This window comes from Plodia interpunctella, chromosome 1 (assembly GCF_027563975.2).
Source record: "Plodia interpunctella isolate USDA-ARS_2022_Savannah chromosome 1, ilPloInte3.2, whole genome shotgun sequence".
Taxonomy (NCBI): Eukaryota; Metazoa; Arthropoda; class Insecta; order Lepidoptera; family Pyralidae; genus Plodia; species Plodia interpunctella.
In genome coordinates, this window is record NC_071294.1 from 5,229,538 (window position 1) to 5,245,737 (window position 16,200).

General features: G+C 35.2%; 1 protein-coding gene across 2 annotated transcripts; it reads left to right on the forward strand.

The window, feature by feature from the left end:
• The first annotated feature begins 2,584 nt into the window (after positions 1 to 2,584).
• Positions 2,585 to 14,431, forward strand: ath (athos). Of its 2 annotated transcripts, XM_053746420.1 has the most exons (14): positions 2,585 to 2,804; positions 3,744 to 3,859; positions 3,957 to 4,255; positions 4,452 to 4,661; positions 4,933 to 5,155; positions 5,230 to 5,414; positions 5,735 to 5,810; positions 5,934 to 6,121; positions 7,896 to 8,069; positions 8,351 to 8,475; positions 9,021 to 9,145; positions 9,644 to 9,808; positions 10,319 to 10,447; positions 11,029 to 14,431. In XM_053746420.1, exons 3-14 carry the CDS (start codon positions 4,005 to 4,007, stop codon positions 11,308 to 11,310), a joined length of 2,133 nt encoding a protein of 710 aa, XP_053602395.1. In that variant the 5' UTR covers positions 2,585 to 2,804; positions 3,744 to 3,859; positions 3,957 to 4,004; the 3' UTR covers positions 11,311 to 14,431. The 2 variants fall into 2 exon arrangements, with proteins under 2 accessions (XP_053602395.1, XP_053602388.1); XM_053746413.2 differs by lacking the exon at positions 3,744 to 3,859.
• The last annotated feature ends 1,769 nt before the right edge of the window (positions 14,432 to 16,200 follow it).

The following is a 16,200-nucleotide window of genomic DNA, read 5'->3' on the forward strand; positions in this document are numbered from 1 at the left end:
AAATCATGTATAACTTTAAAGGCCCACTTTAAGAGTTTTATCTCTCTCTTCATCAACTAACAACCGATATAAGTGCTTGGGCTTGGGAATATGATATGGAAATATATGATGATCATTACCACCCGATCTAATCCTACAGAATAATTATTGTAGGATTTTCACCTCACTGACTTTAAGCAGAGATATAACTATGTCGTATTTGGGTATATTGCAATGTTTTCAATGAATAGTATGTATATAGTTGAAAATTAACACTATTTATCAATGTAAAATTGTGTTAATTTGTATCACCTGGAAACTGCGGGATGCTCAACTTCTTACTATTTAGACCTCACGAACTGAGGCTACGTTTTGCGCAAACTGAGAAATGGCGTAGGGAAGATTGGATTTAGTACTTACAAGATGGGTTAAAACATAAACGGGCATTTAGTTACGGACCTTGGGCCCCGACACTCAACGGCTGAGAGAAATCCAGGAAAACGCTCATGCGACTGTGGTATTTACAGTGAGGCTAACTAATCACAGTGCGCCATTGTTACGCAACTACAATCACACTGCAATGTCATTGGGTCGCTGCGTCTAGATTCGATGGTGAGCTACCCGCACTAACCCACGGAAAAAGAAACACAGGTGGAAAGGCCATAGCTTGATAATTCATATGAGAACAGCTGTCGCCAAACTCATACATTAACATTTTATGCACACTGCAAATTATCCAATGAGAACGGGTATAATTCGAAGAAATCAAAATATATAACGGCTATTACGAATAAAGAAATACCAACCATATTGTACTCACTATAAAGTCGAGCAAGCAAGAGTTAGCAAGTGGATAGCGATAACACTTACGATGTCGGAATTCAATCTGCGTGCTTAAGTCATTACTGTTGATTTACATAGATGCTATTCGATGATAGATATCACTAAATAATATGTCCACACCTTATTCAAAAGTCTTTGATTCACATTCGCTCATTCGTTTTTTGTAGAACTGTACTTGCTATAGGTGGTGGGGTTACGTGTAGTGTCGCTACTCAACGCTAGATGGCGCATACGGACCAAGTTTTTAGATTTAATCACAATGGAATACAAGTAATTTTTCATGCACACTAATATTTTTTTCGATTTCATTGGAAAGATTTATTACCGAAATATAAAATAATGATATTCAAAGTAAATAGCGATTTACCAATGATAGAAAATACCAAATCGTAATAAGTTCTTAGTAGGCAGGTACTACAATTGTTTTTGCACTATAGAACAGAACATCGAGTCATTTTGTGTGTCATTATGTTAAATCAGCCATTTCATTGGAAGGCTGATCCGTTTATTAAACGTTCTAAAAGACATGTAGCCAAGTTGTTGAATGAAACGTTCAACGACTTGCCTGAACGCTATTTGTTATGAGATACTGACTGTATCTCATTTAATAAAAACTGAGTATTGTTTAGATTCTTGTTTGACCTGGTTACCCTAAGGTAACCAGGGTAAACAAGAATCTACCTAATTGTTAAACATCAATTTATTGATATAAATAAAAAAAAAACATACAATACCATTGCTTGCGGCACAGATTAAATAATACTCCAGCTTGCGGTATGACGTTATATTTGTTTTGGCGGCTACTAAATCAAAATTAAATCATTTAATCAGAAATTAGGCCTTCACAGGCACTTTTTCACGTCATATTCTAAGTTAAATGATGTTTACCAAAGCTACAAACTACTAGCATTCCGGAACGACCACTGTTGAGAAGAAATGCCGAAATAAACTCATTCAAACAGTGTTGGTCCCTATTATGCCAAAAGGGCTAACCATTTTTAAAACATAAATTTATGTATAATTTTTTATCAGTAATATAACAGTGTAAGTACACAATAAAGTACATGGTCAAAACGTATACTGAAACATTTATGATTGTGATCAAGTGCTGATGAAAGGAAAAATTATATACATATATATGTATAATTAACCAAACAAAACACTTTTAATAAAAGATCGAGCTGACCAGTTCCCCCCGGCAGCACCCGTTCACGAGTTGTTGCGTGCGTCAGCCATCGTGAAGCTCAACCACAATACAGGGAACCTCCCGACCCGATCCACGACGCCGCCACCGGTTTGATCATTTGAGCCGCAGTGGAAAAAATGTGAACTAAATTTAAATCACTTGCCTGATTTGACGTCAGCCGTCTTCAAAGGACTAGTTTACATAGCATTTAACTACTTGATTAAAGAAAGGTAATTGAGATTTAGTTGAACGTTGATTGATGCTATTTCAATTAATCATAGGCTTAGGCGTTCAGTTGAATGTTGGCATTACTTTAAAGAATGGGCTAGCCTTCTAATTAAATGGCTGATTTAACCAGATAGCTGCGCTGCGACACATACATACATATACGGCGGTGCCCTTCTAAATCTATGCATATACGAACATCTCTTGTACATATTTTTCGATTTTTGGGCTGAATAATGGTACCAACCTACTTTGTTAACAAAACTGTTACTTGGGTGCATATATCAGTGTCAAGTTCGTATTTTAACTTTGATGTTTGATGTCATAAAAATGTCATGTTGCGGTTGTCTTGTCAGTCAGTCATGTCATGCAATTGTTGAAAACAACATGCAATCCAACAATGTGGTCCGAACGAAATTCCGTATCGAAATGGCTTGTATTCAGTGATAACAAAACATGAATTACAGTTGTAAAGTCATAGTTGAAAAAATATCTATTGCTTCTTTTACGATAGTGATTTACTTGTTTAAAGATAATCAATCGTTTGATTGATAGTGATCCTTGGGTCTGGGTATGTATTTACTGATTTGAATTTATGACATTTTAAGACAATAATAGCACGACGATATCATCCAAACTGTATAGGTATACATATAGGTCGGTATTTATATGTTATAATTACTAATAAAAATCACTTCTTTCGTTGGTATTATATTAGTACATTTTTTTATGAGCCACTTCTGTTTCTACGATTTTTATAGTTCCGTACTTCATAAGATAAAAACGTAATTACCCTGTCTGCCTGTCTGTTAGTCTGTCAAGATAAACGCTTAAATGTAAAACATTCAGACCTGTATCTTCCAATTAAAAATATCAAACAATATTACTTTTTTATGTCACATATTTTATGATATAAAGAGCTTGAGATTCAAAAATAAGAAAAAGTTTGGAAAAAACTTAAACCTTAAATTACATACTCAATGTATATGCTCATAGCCAGAAAGGCTGATTGCAAGATTTACTGTAAAACAAAAAAAGCCACATGGTAGGTAATCAAAACATATAATAAGAGTATATACCAATAAGGTACCTCTCGTTGACCTAGAATAACCATATATCAATAAAAATGTAAATAATAACCTGGAGAATAACACATTAAAGGGAAATAATCTGAAAAGTCATAATATATATTAAAAAACCATTACAAACTTATGTGTCTATATACAAATGTGGCTTTCCAAGAAAATGAGTACCACTGGTAGATTCTACTTTCCAAAGTATTTGAGATTTGTGAAAAAAGGTGGAAAATTGGCACTTACTATTACTATTACACAACATGAGAAAATTGCAATTGTATGTTTAGTAACTAGAACTCTAGCTATTACAGTTTAAACTTCTGTTTCCCAATAATTTGATTTTTTTAGTGTGAAGTTTATTTTCCTAATAAATATATAATAAAGTTTATTGTTTTTTTTTCCATTTGATCAACTATTTAACTATATAAATACAGTCTTAACTCAATACCACCCAAATGGTACCTGAACACTTGGAACAGCACATATTTGTAGTAAATTACATACCAAACCATTGCATGTAATATGCCTGCAAATTTATGTTTATCATGTTGTAAGTACCTACATATTTATACAAAAGTAATTGTTATATAGCAAAAGCGAGTGAAATCGCTAAAACTACTTATTATTATGACATTTATTATTTTCAGGAAACACAGAACGGGATAATATTGTTTAACTTTATATTGTGGTTCAAAATGGATTCCAAATATGCAGTTGTTGGTGGACAAGGCATGTTTGGTAACACCAATAAAAGAAAAGCTCCATGCAATTCAGTGAAAGTGAAGAAGATAAAATTGGCACCTGAAAATACATCGAAAGGAAATGACTTTGCATTACCATTACATATAAGTAAACAATCTAATCATAGTTTACCCTGTGAATCAAGCAATTTAGGTAATATAATGGAAGCAAGAAAAAAGTTGCCAGTGTATACTGTTAAACACAGGTTGGTTGGACAACAAACAATAAACATTTTTAAAGTCATTGTCTTTTTTTTTCTTCTAAATTTTTGACAAGGCTTGAGTGCACTTTGTGTGACTATGTCAGCCTCATGGATCTCTATAAACTTATCTAGCTTTAAAATCTTAGAGTATTATATAATGATTGAATTTGATGAAAAATTTGACTAATGAATCTTTCAGACTTTTAGAAGAAATAAAGAAAAACCACACAATGATAATACTTGGAGAGACAGGTAGTGGGAAGACCACACAGATACCTCAGTTGATTCATGAGCAGCGCCTTGAAGGAGGAGGAGCCATAGCCGTGACACAGCCTCGCAGAGTGGCTGCCATCACTATTGCCATCAGAGTGGCTACTGAGATGAATACAGAAATCGGCAGTATTGTTGGGTATGTATGTGGAATATTGTTTCTATTTCGCCTAGAGATCATTTATTTATTGATTAATAATTGCAATGATTTTGAATAATTTAATGCACACAAAATAATTTAACAGTCTGTAAAGTGTTCGTATTTTGGCCAGAATAAAAATATATTTGGTTAGCTAAAATATATAATTGGTCAGCAATTTATGGTTGGCATATAATTCTAAAATGGTTTGCAAGTTTTTTAAAGTGTTTGAAAGTTAACTTTGGTTTATAATGAAATATTTGTATTACAGATATTCTGTGAGGTTTGAAGATGTTACAAGTCCAAGAACTAAAGTTAAATATCTTACAGATGGAATGTTACTAAGAGAAGCAATTATAGATCCCTTACTTAAGAAATATTCTGTAATTATATTGGATGAAGCACATGAGCGAACTGTCAGTACTGATGTGCTGTTTGGTGTTGTAAAGTTGGCGCAGAAAGAGAGAGATAAACATAAAAATTATCCCTTGAAGGTAGTAATATTTTTGATAAAGTTAAAATGTTGCAATATATTATTTTAGGATTATGTCTTATTTAATTATTACAGATAATTATAATGTCAGCAACCATGGATGTGGATACATTTAAGAAATATTATGATAATTGCCCAGTAATATACTTGGAAGGAAGAACTTATCCAGTAACCATATATCATTCTAAAATGAAGCAAGAAGATTATCAGTATGCGACTGTTTGCACAATATTCCAGCTCCATGCTACAACACCACCAAAGTAAGTATCTATCTTAAATGTGGATAACTTTCTTTCGCTGTAATTTCAGTTTTATCATTAACTAGTTTTTGGCCGCATCTTCGTCTGCGCGAATTTCCCATGGGTATAGTAATTTTTCTAAAATGAAATTCCTACCTGTTTGTATCCGAAATTCCAAAAAGATTGGTGGAGTAAATAACCTGTTAAGAGGTTATAAACGAATGAACTCAATTTTCGTATTTCGATTCCATTCATATATTTTATTTAAACTGCCAAGGATTCAGATATAAATAAAGAAGGATAGTCTATTAAACTATTTTAAGATATTATCATTTTTTCAGTCATGACTTTCTGGTGTTTCTAACTGGGCAGGAAGAAATTGAGACTGTTATGTATAATATCAAACAGATAGCAAAGGTAATTGTAATTTATTTTAGAAACTAATAAATAGTATAATAATATATTATGAAATTAATTACAAAATTGATATAAATATTTAATTATCAATGGTTTGTTTATATGGCAGATTATGCATTACAGGAAGCACCGGGGCCTCCCATTATGGTCTGTCCATTGTACGCAGGTCTCCCGGCGTCGAAGCAGTTGCAGGTGTGGAGAAACACTCCCCAAGGCATGAGGAAAATTGTGCTAGCAACAAACATAGCTGAAGCTTCTGTTACGATCCCAAATGTTAAATGTGTCATTGACAGTGGAATGGTTAAAGAAAGGTAATATAATGTCATCGTTTTATTTTATTTTTAATATAAAATAGTCAAACATTATTATTACCTTGCTTTGAAATATGACAAATATCGATATATTTATTATTTATTTTTGCCCGCGACTTGGCTTGCCTAGATTTCCCAAAGGCCCGCGGGAATAGTACTAGTTTCTAGGATGAAAGGTATTTTAAGGCTCATTGTGCCCTAGCGTCACACATTTTTATCAATTTATTTTATTTCTTAGCATATAATAAAAATATTTTACCAGATTATGCCACATTAGATAAAGAATTTTAGAAGAACATTTTATAGTTTTCCATTACACAATGTAACCACAATTGACTGTAACGAAAACGGTGGCCACCAAAAATCCGTTTAGTCAACTGTGTCCACATTGTATTATAGAAAACTGCACATAGCGTCTTAACTGTAAAAATAACAATTAAAATCATGGCACTATGCCATGATTTTAATTGTTATTCAAAAAACAATAATTAAAAAGTAAGAGTAAATTTGCATGGACTCTCATAGAGCTAAGAATTGGCACGAATGTTTGGGACATCATTATAAATTAAATCCTCATTATTATCACGTGTACTTAAAAACGTCAAAGGTCATTCATGGTCAAAGATCGCAAATATGGGGTTGTTCAGTTGCATTTTTCAGCCTAACTGTCACGGAATATTCCGCAGCACCAGGTAGGTATCGAGATAATTCAAATACTATTTTGATTTATCAAAGACATTTGTTTATGTGTACAGACTTCAAAAATCGTCAGTTAGCTTTGTTCAAAAAACGTTGCAATCGTTGCTTCCCTAAACAGAAAGACAGCAATGCAATAATTTTCAGATACCTATTTGTGGTTTTTTGACTAATATATCGTGTACAGTAGTACTTACGTGCCGTTATTCTAATTACCTAATTAGTACTCGTACTTAATACTCGTGTCAGATTTTATCGCGGTAATTAGAATCAGTCATTTGACATGACCTACGAACCGCCGGTGAACTAAATAGTCACCTAGTGTTGTAGGTTACTTCTCTATGTTTGACAACCTCCGTGGCCTATTGGTCACCATGCAGGACTGCTACATTGGAGGTCCCGGGTTCGATCCCCGGTTAGGTCAACATAGAAAATGATCTTTTTCAGATTGACCTGGGTCTTGGATGTTCATCTATATATGTATATGTATAAGTTATAGAATATAGTATCGTGAGTTCGTATCCTATAACACAATTTCGAACTTACTTGGGGCTAACTCAATCTGAGTGATTTGTCCTTATATATTTATTATCATTATTAATGTTTTCCTTCACTGTGCGTGAGCAAGGGGTGGTCTATGAAAACTATTACACATTATTGGGTATACAAACTCATAAGAAACGAGTAGGATTCAAACCTAGTACCTTTCATAATAGATTTATGATCTTATAATTATGATGAATATATTGATGACATATGATTCATATTTCTATGATTTTAAATATTTCACAGTTTGCGTACAAATAGGATCACATTTGAGATTTTTTGTTAGAAACTGAAAGCTGATTTTTTCCCCGGTTTCTATAAATATCACCGATTAATATAGAATGTAATTTGATAATTTGAAGAACAGTATCATATTTCTATGATCCCATTTTTTGACAGATTTGAGATCATATATGTATGAAGATATGATATTGTAATATGTCCTTTAGCCATTGGACCACTACCGCTTTAAAGGAGAAAATTGTAGATTGTATTGGAAAGATTATGTAGATCGATGTTCATGCATATCCAGGACGTGGTGTACTCGGACGGGCGCGGAGCGGCTGCGCGTGGTGCCGTGCGCGCGCGCAGCCGCGTGGCAGCGAGCGGGCCGCGCGGGCCGCACGCAGCCCGGCGCCGCCTACCGCCTCTACACCAGCGCAGACTTCGCCGCGCGCGCCCCGCATCACACGCCGGAGATCCTCAGGTACAGTAACCACCACATATAGTGGTGTCTCGACTCAAACTAAATGAAAACATCTCGACATTTTTGCTACTATATAAAATTTGAAACCATTTGTTGGAGTACATAGCTACCAATAGCAGATGAGTTTGACGTGCTATAATTTACGAAAGAAACTACCAAAGGCGCATGTTAAAATAAAAGAACTATGTCCAACAGTTGGCTGAAATGATGATTCAATGACCTCATATCAATGTCATTGGAATGATACGGGAGATGAGTTATATTGTAACCATTTTTTGCAGGTGTCCATTGGCGCCCACTATACTCTTATTGATAGCAGCAGGAATAGAACCGAGTAATTTCCCATTGATAGAAGCACCTCCGGCTGAATCTATCACTGCTTCTCTGAGCTTGTTGAAGGAATTAGGTAAGTAATATCATTCAGTATTTATCTTTGCAGACAGAACTGCCCCAGTTGAATATTTCGTTCTCACATGTATATGCGATACCTCGCCAATAGATGGCGATAGGTAGTTTCTATGCTCAGTGGACATGTCGCATTTTGTCGTCTTTTGGATTGGTTTGTAAATTCATAAAAAAGTTAAAGCATACTTTAAGACAAAAATCATTTTTAGCTTAAAGTAGTTATGCTTAAACTTTTTATGAATAATTGAGATGATGTCTAAATCCTACGAATATTATAAATTCGAAATTTTGGATGTGTGAGAATATGTGACGATGTTTTGTTACAATTCTTTTTGATCTCAACTAATAAATTATCTATCTATCCAATCGTGTAAATCTATTTGTCGGATTTCGATGAATATACGAGTAGATACCGAATACCATATAGGGTAGATTTCAACCTGGAAATCTCAGATGTGCCTCGGCAGCTGTTAATATATGTTGTCCTAGAATAGTTTGATTTGTTTCTCTTGTGACAATAACATAACCCTTTTCTTTATCTTTCAGGAGCTATTGATAATGAATCTAATCCGAAGTTGACGATAATCGGTAAAAAAATGTCAGCCTTCCCGATCGATCCTAAATATTCAAAGGTGTTGTTATCAGCGCCCGAGTATAACTGCTTAGAAGAGGTTTGTATACCTATATTTAGTTTTTGGAGATTAGCAAAAGTTTTAAATAATCATGTAGGTTCATAATAAGATACTATATCAGTTGATAATATGTGCTTTCATATATTTTAAATTAATAAATCTGAACCTCGTCACTCGTCACAAAATCGTCTAAATCAATTTGACTTAGAGCGCAAAGATATCAGTTTTCACAGTCCACCATAGCTTCTAGTGACATTTAATATGTCGAGGTAATCTGACCACTATCTGGGCTATTCAGTTTGTTCGTGTGTGTACACGAGTCTAAATGGCGGTAGTCCAAAAAGCATGTCATATTCCTTTAGATGACTTAAAACAATCTAACACCATTGTTGATTAATATAAGTATATATAAAACATAAGAAAGAATTATGAAAATATGCGATAACCTTTACAAATATGTCTATCGCAAAGGTAATAAATACAACGTGCTATAACAAGAACAAGGTACCAACTTTATTTCATAATTGAAATTTACAGATATTAAGTTTAGTAGCAGTGTTGTCGAGTGAAAATATCTTTCATACACCAATGCACAAAAGGGAAGAAGCCATAAAGGTGAAACAGAAGTTTATATCGCCCCTAGGCGATCATATCACCCTGTTGAATGTTTATAAGGCGTTTTGTAAGGCGCCATTGAAGAAGGTACTTCTTACTATCCTATTATAATGCTATTTATTTATTACTCAAACAACAAATAATTTCATTGATATTATAAATGCGAAAGTTCGGATGTGTGTGTGAGAAGGTTGTTTCTCAATCACGTAAATTCTACCGAACACTAATATATTTAGAACACACGTAGAATATAACCTGGAATAATTCATACTTTTATCCCAAAAAACTAACGAGAGCGAAGCCCCGAGGCGCAGCTAGTGTATACTAAATTTTGTAAGTACAAGGAAATGGTTCCATGTTTAATGAAATACTTTTAAAAATGTGATCATAGAATAAGTACATACTAGTATACCTAATATTTTTCATAGATCTACTTATTTCAAAAGAATCTGACTAAAATAATCATGACAACACTTATTTTGATCATTTTTGTTGGTTCAAAGAAACAAACTAACGCAATGATCTTGAAGTTTGCCATTTGCCTTTTACAAACAAAATGATTTCCTTAAATCCTATGTTTTCATATAAAATTTACAGCAATGGTGTAAAGAAAATTATCTTAATCACAAGAATTTGTCATACGCGAGTGAAGTGCGGCACCAGCTTTTAACAATTTGCCAGAACTTGAAGTTGCAAGTGACCAGCTGCGGTTCTGCCGTGGATCAGGTACATATCGATTCAATTATCTGCTGATAATTAAAAATCTTATACCTCTCCTTTACATGGGTCTCCCTTGTGTGATTGAAAGTATAATTTGTTCAGTTCTACTCAATACGTCATGATAAAAGCACAGCCGACCGCTCCATATAATGTATAGGGAGCTTAATTTAGGGCTTGGAAATTAAATTTAATCAACACAGATACAATATCACGTCGCTCATTTTGTGACAACCCTGCACTGCTGCATTCTCAATTAGCGGTTGTTTCGCCAAATCGTTGAACAAATATAAATCTCATCAAACTGTAATGTTACGGCTAAACCCCAAAGGGCGGCCACACCTAGGTTTAGCCGGCTAAACCTAGATGTAGCTTGTCTCAGTTGGCAACATCTAGTTGTAGCCTGCTTATGTTTGACTTTAGGTCTACCCCAAGATAAGTAGGCTACACCTAGGTGTGACCAACTGACAACGGCTGCACCTAGGTCGAGCCGGCTAAACCTAGGTGTGGCCGCCCTTTGGGGTTTAGCCGGTCATCGGGCAAAAGTTTAGCCGTAATATAGACATTAATAAAAGAAATTGTTCGATCAGGTGTTGAAATGCATGTTGAGCGGTCTATTCACGAACTGCGCGTGGTCGCGGGGCGGAGGCGGAGGCGGCGGCGGGGGGCGCTACGTGACGGCGGGCGGCAGCGCTGCGGCGCTGCACCCGTCGTCGGCGCTGCACAGCACGCGGCCCGCGCCCGCCGCGGTGCTGTACTCGGAGCTGCTGCACACGGGCCGCCGCTACCTGCTCACGGCCTCCGCCATACAGCCGCAGTGGCTGGCCCGCGTTGCGCCGCACTACGCCAGCCGCTGCCGGGACTACCGGTGACACCTCTCATATGTGATGACACATATCACACGCACGACTAACAAATCACATGAGATGAATTGATTAAGTTTTAATGTCACGTTTTTAAAAAGAGGAATAAACTCTGGCCGTCTTACTTACTGCAAATAGTAGATTACACAACAAGATTAATGTTGCTCTACTTTTCACTTCGATTACGGGGAAATTAATAACAATATTACCTATAGATATACAACTATTGTTGGCCAATTAAATTTCAGGCCACTTATCAATTTAATTTCAGCAGATTAGACGAAGATTTTACTTTTTTGTTCTAGAGCTAATTATGTTATTTTAGGCGGCGTACGAGATCATAATGTCAAACTTTACAACACGAGAAGTGAAAATATGTATGTCTGCTATTGGCTGTTGCATCCAGTGTGGTTAGTCGTGCGTGAATTTTTATAGTAGAATAAATATAATTAACTTGTTTAAGAATAATGTTCATACGTCTGGTATTACTCTGGTTGTGCATTATTTGGACTGTTGTAATTAGTAACGTTACCTTCGCGCGGCAAACTCGCGGCATGTTCAAAGACACAGGAAACGACCCTACCTCACTGTATCACAGAATAAATGTAGCGTTGTCGTATCTGTGATACAAATGCTTCAGTCATTTTACATTTGCTAGATACTCTAGACCTAACTCGCATTTTTATCGTAATAAAATTTTAAGTACATAATAATCATATCTGCTTCCAGCTAGGATAGGCAGAGTCATGGATTTCCATTTGTTATTGAATATAATCAATTCTTCAATTTTGATGTGGTCTTAATTTAAATGTTTTTTTTTTGTCGTAGATCATGAACCATATGTATATACATTTTCAAGCTTTTTAATCTGTATAATTACTATAAGTAAAAAATCGTGAAAATTTGTAATATTGCTTTTCCGTAAGTACCATGCCAGGTTCACTGGTTCTCGTTATTTGAGACAAAGCGACGCGAAGCGACACGAAAATGTCAAATGTACGGACGAATGTCTGTGATACAGATATATTCGTTCATATGTCATGCGTCGGGATCCCCCTTTTGATTCACAAATCTTGCTTGTGACAGAAATAAACGATCCAAGACGGGATTTGTTTCATCTCTTTCGCACGTATCTATTGCTGAGACGGGGAGAATCCCGTGCGTGCGTCCGTTCTGGGCAGCGAACACTAAGATAAAAATGTATGTTCTGCTCTGTATATACTTATTTCTAGAACACTTGTCAATTAAACTCCAACAAATTTTATAATTTTAATTGAATAGCTTAACAATCATTTGTACATAATTGTTCAAAGTTATTGTCCGGTTTTGTAGTTGAATATATTGTTAAGTATATTTGTTATTTTAAATTTTAAATTGAAATGTTACGCATAAGTTACGATACATTTTATTAGCATTTAAATAGGGTCCTTGTTATAATAACTTTTTAATTATTAACCTAAATATAATATAGTATGAATGTCAGACTTATTCTTTGGCACGGACAATATGTGTGCACGACGTGGTGCATAATCTTGTAATTTTTAAGAAATTTTTACTTAAGACGTCCAAAACATAAAGGTTATTTATATCCTTACATATTATAACACAAAGTCCTGTACCGCGTCTCTCTGTCCGTCTGTCTGTTCACGATAAACTCAAAAACTACTGCACGGATTTTCATGCGGTTTTCACCAATTTATTATATCTTTACCCGAGCGAAGCCGGGACGGGCCACTAGTAAAATGTATATTTTATTATATTAGAAGTTTAGGTCTAATTGTGTTTTCACCTGTTATTTAACTAACCAACTAAAGAACAGAATTCTTTGTAACCCGTACTTCCTTACTAATATTATAAAAAGCGGCCCAGTGCGAGTAGGACTCGCCCATCTTGTCAGTTAAGAAAAAAATGATATTAGAAATCTCAATATCATTTTTGAAGACCTATCCATAGATATCCCATACGTATGGGATTGTTAAAAAAACTTTTGAGTTTCAATTCTAAGTATGGGGAACCCCAAATTTATTGTATTATTTTCTATTTATGTGTAAAATCTTAATGCGGTTCACAGAATACATCTACTTACCAAGTTTCCACAGTTTAGCTTTTATAGTTTCGGAAAAAAGTGGCTGTGACATACGGACGGACAGACAGACAGACATGACGAACTTATAAGGGTTTCGTTTTTGCCATTGGGTTACGGAACCCTAAAAATGTGAAAGCCTGTCGTCACGCGTTCATTGCAAAATGAACTGATTTTGATGAAAATTTAAATAGATATTGTTAATGAACTGAGGCTAAATATACCGCAGGTGGAGGTGCGCGCTAAACACTGCATTTCTAAGTTGTAATTTATATTTTTCATAGCTGCTTGCTAGTTCGAGACGTCAAGCAACTCCAAAAGCATATATCGTATTTTATTGTTTTTTTAATGTAACTTTACGAGCAAGTCTTCAGGCTTCAATATAGTATTGAAGCCTGAAGACTTGCTCGTAAAGTTACATTTTTTATAATATTAAGTTTTTGTACATTACTTCAATTAGCTGTGGTCGTAAACTGGCTGAAGTAGACAAAATACAGTACGGTTTGAACTTTAGAGTAAAAAAGAGTCTAAGCGTGAGCACAGCTCTCCTGTGCGAATTTATAAAAAATGTTTGTGTTATTATCTTTATACGTGTTTCCTTCCAACTTCAAGCAAAATCTTTTGTAATTTTGATACGGTACGGCAAAAAATTTGCATAGCAGAATTTCATTATTTTATTAGAGTTATGTTGATTAAGCCCTGCGGAATTTCGGCACAAAAAGTACCCTATGTGTTATTCCAGGTTATATTCTACCCGTGTACCAAATTTCATAATAATCGGTCCAGTAGATTTTGCGTGAAAGAGTAACATTCATACATATACACATCCTCACAACTTTCGCATTTATAATATTAGTAAGTACTTAGAATTAGTAGGATTCCTTATTGTTCTTATGTATGTTCAAGTTCATTGTAAAATCTCCACTATTACCACGGCATAAATCCATGCAGGGTAACTCGGCTTGCGGTCGATTGTACAGAATCAAATTATGTAATTTGTTAAATACCTAATATGTAATTATAATAAATAAAACGAAGTGCCAAGAAGTTTGATTTTTTTGTTTGCATGCCTATATCTACTTTATTCCTAACTCAATTTTTCTAATTAGGTTGTAATATGTGGCCGTCCAAATCAAAAGGGACCTTATGGCGCCCGGCACTTACGCCATTATTGCCGTTGTTTTGTATTCGAACAACGGCAATAAAGACCTAAGTGCCAGCCGCTATGGTCCCTTTTGATTTGGACGGCCACATATTTAAGTTGTCAAAGTTATGCATAAATAAATTTATATCATAGATAAAAGAAAAATATATATTTATTATCAAAAATAAATTTTCACATGGTTATAGAATTTAAGGTTCTCAAATCCACCAAACCCAGGACAGGACGTCCTGACGCCTAAGAACGAGGAGACGAACAGGCGAGGAAGAAGAACAAACAGGTTCTCAAATGCTGGTTAGATGTCGTAGAGCTAAAAAATACTTTTTTAATGCAGAATTAATGTTAAAATTTAATTCTGCATTAAAAACAAAAACATTATGATCACTGACTTATTAAAAAACTAAGAATAAAGAACTAGTTTTCACCCAGTTTTACAAGTCGTCTTTTATCGGAATTAAGACAATTTAATCCTGGGAGTAATAAGTTATATGAACGGCACCTAAATGATTTTGTCATTATGACTGGGGTGCTAAAGAGCATTCTCGGTGGGCGCTTTCCTTATCGAGGGCCTCTGCTTAGATTGCAAATGTTTTTAATGGCTTATTGCATTTAGGGAGACGAACAGTCTTGAAATTGCGCAATTTTGCACAGTGACGGACAGAAAAAAAGGAAAACATAATAATGTAATAGGGTCCTTAGAAGTGTAAAACAAACACCTGTCAGAGACCCGCGGTGAAGCGGTGGTGGCACCGTCTGTGATCGAAAGGTCCCAGGTTCGAATCCTACGCGCCCCACATGAGTTTCTATAGTGCCAATCTAACTCATGTATAGTGGTTTTCATAGACCACCACTTGCTTCCGGTGAAGGAAAATATCGTGAGGAAACCTGCACATTGGTGGACACAGGTGCATAGTTTAGTTCACTAGTGTGTCACCAACTACTTGCCACTAAATGGCGGGGTAGGTAGTCGTAAAATCATGTCAAATGCCTTTAGGCGACTTTGAATAAAGTCTGACACCAGTGTTAGCAATAACACACTCGATATGACGATGATGATGAGAGACCCGGTGGAATAGCGTAAAGTTAGCTATCGGGTTTTAATTAAGTACATTTTTTGTACTTAGCTACCTATTTACTCGTAGTGACATTTCATTAAAATAAATTCCGCAATAAACATCCAACGAGCTTTTTTTAAAATATAGGACCAAGTGAGGAGCACGGGTACACTTCCCTCATTAAAGTGATTACAGCTGGAAGCGAGGAACAGTGTTAATTCGATAATTATGCAAATTCCGCGAAATAATTCATTAGAATTTATGAAGTTCACACAAAGGCGGAATTGGTGTGGGTTATAATTAGATCGGTATGGTGGAAAAATTAAAATCGATGGGTTTATAAGTACTAAAGTTAGTAAAGAAGCTATTTACCAAGTTATGAGCTAGCTACACTGGAAAATTTATTGACGACAATATGTGGTGAATCATATATCATCATCACAATCATCATCATTTCAGCATCCTTCCGCTCACAGCTGACCATAGGAAAGGGTTTTGAGCGTATTTAAAAAAATGACATACCTATTCACTATGCATATACAAAACCTCTTCACTATGTATATACATACAGCTACAGGATCGATTTTCATAAAACATAG

Bases quoted from the DNA above. Each gene is read 5' to 3' on its own strand.
- ath (XM_053746420.1), top strand. From the start codon at position 4,005: ATGGATTCCAAATATGCAGTTGTTGGTGGACAAGGCATGTTTGGTAAC. The intron at 4,256-4,451 runs GTTGGTTGGACA...TGAATCTTTCAG, and splicing joins GTGTATACTGTTAAACACAG to ACTTTTAGAAGAAATAAAGA. The intron at 6,122-7,895 runs GTAATATAATGT...ATGCATATCCAG, and splicing joins AGTGGAATGGTTAAAGAAAG to GACGTGGTGTACTCGGACGG.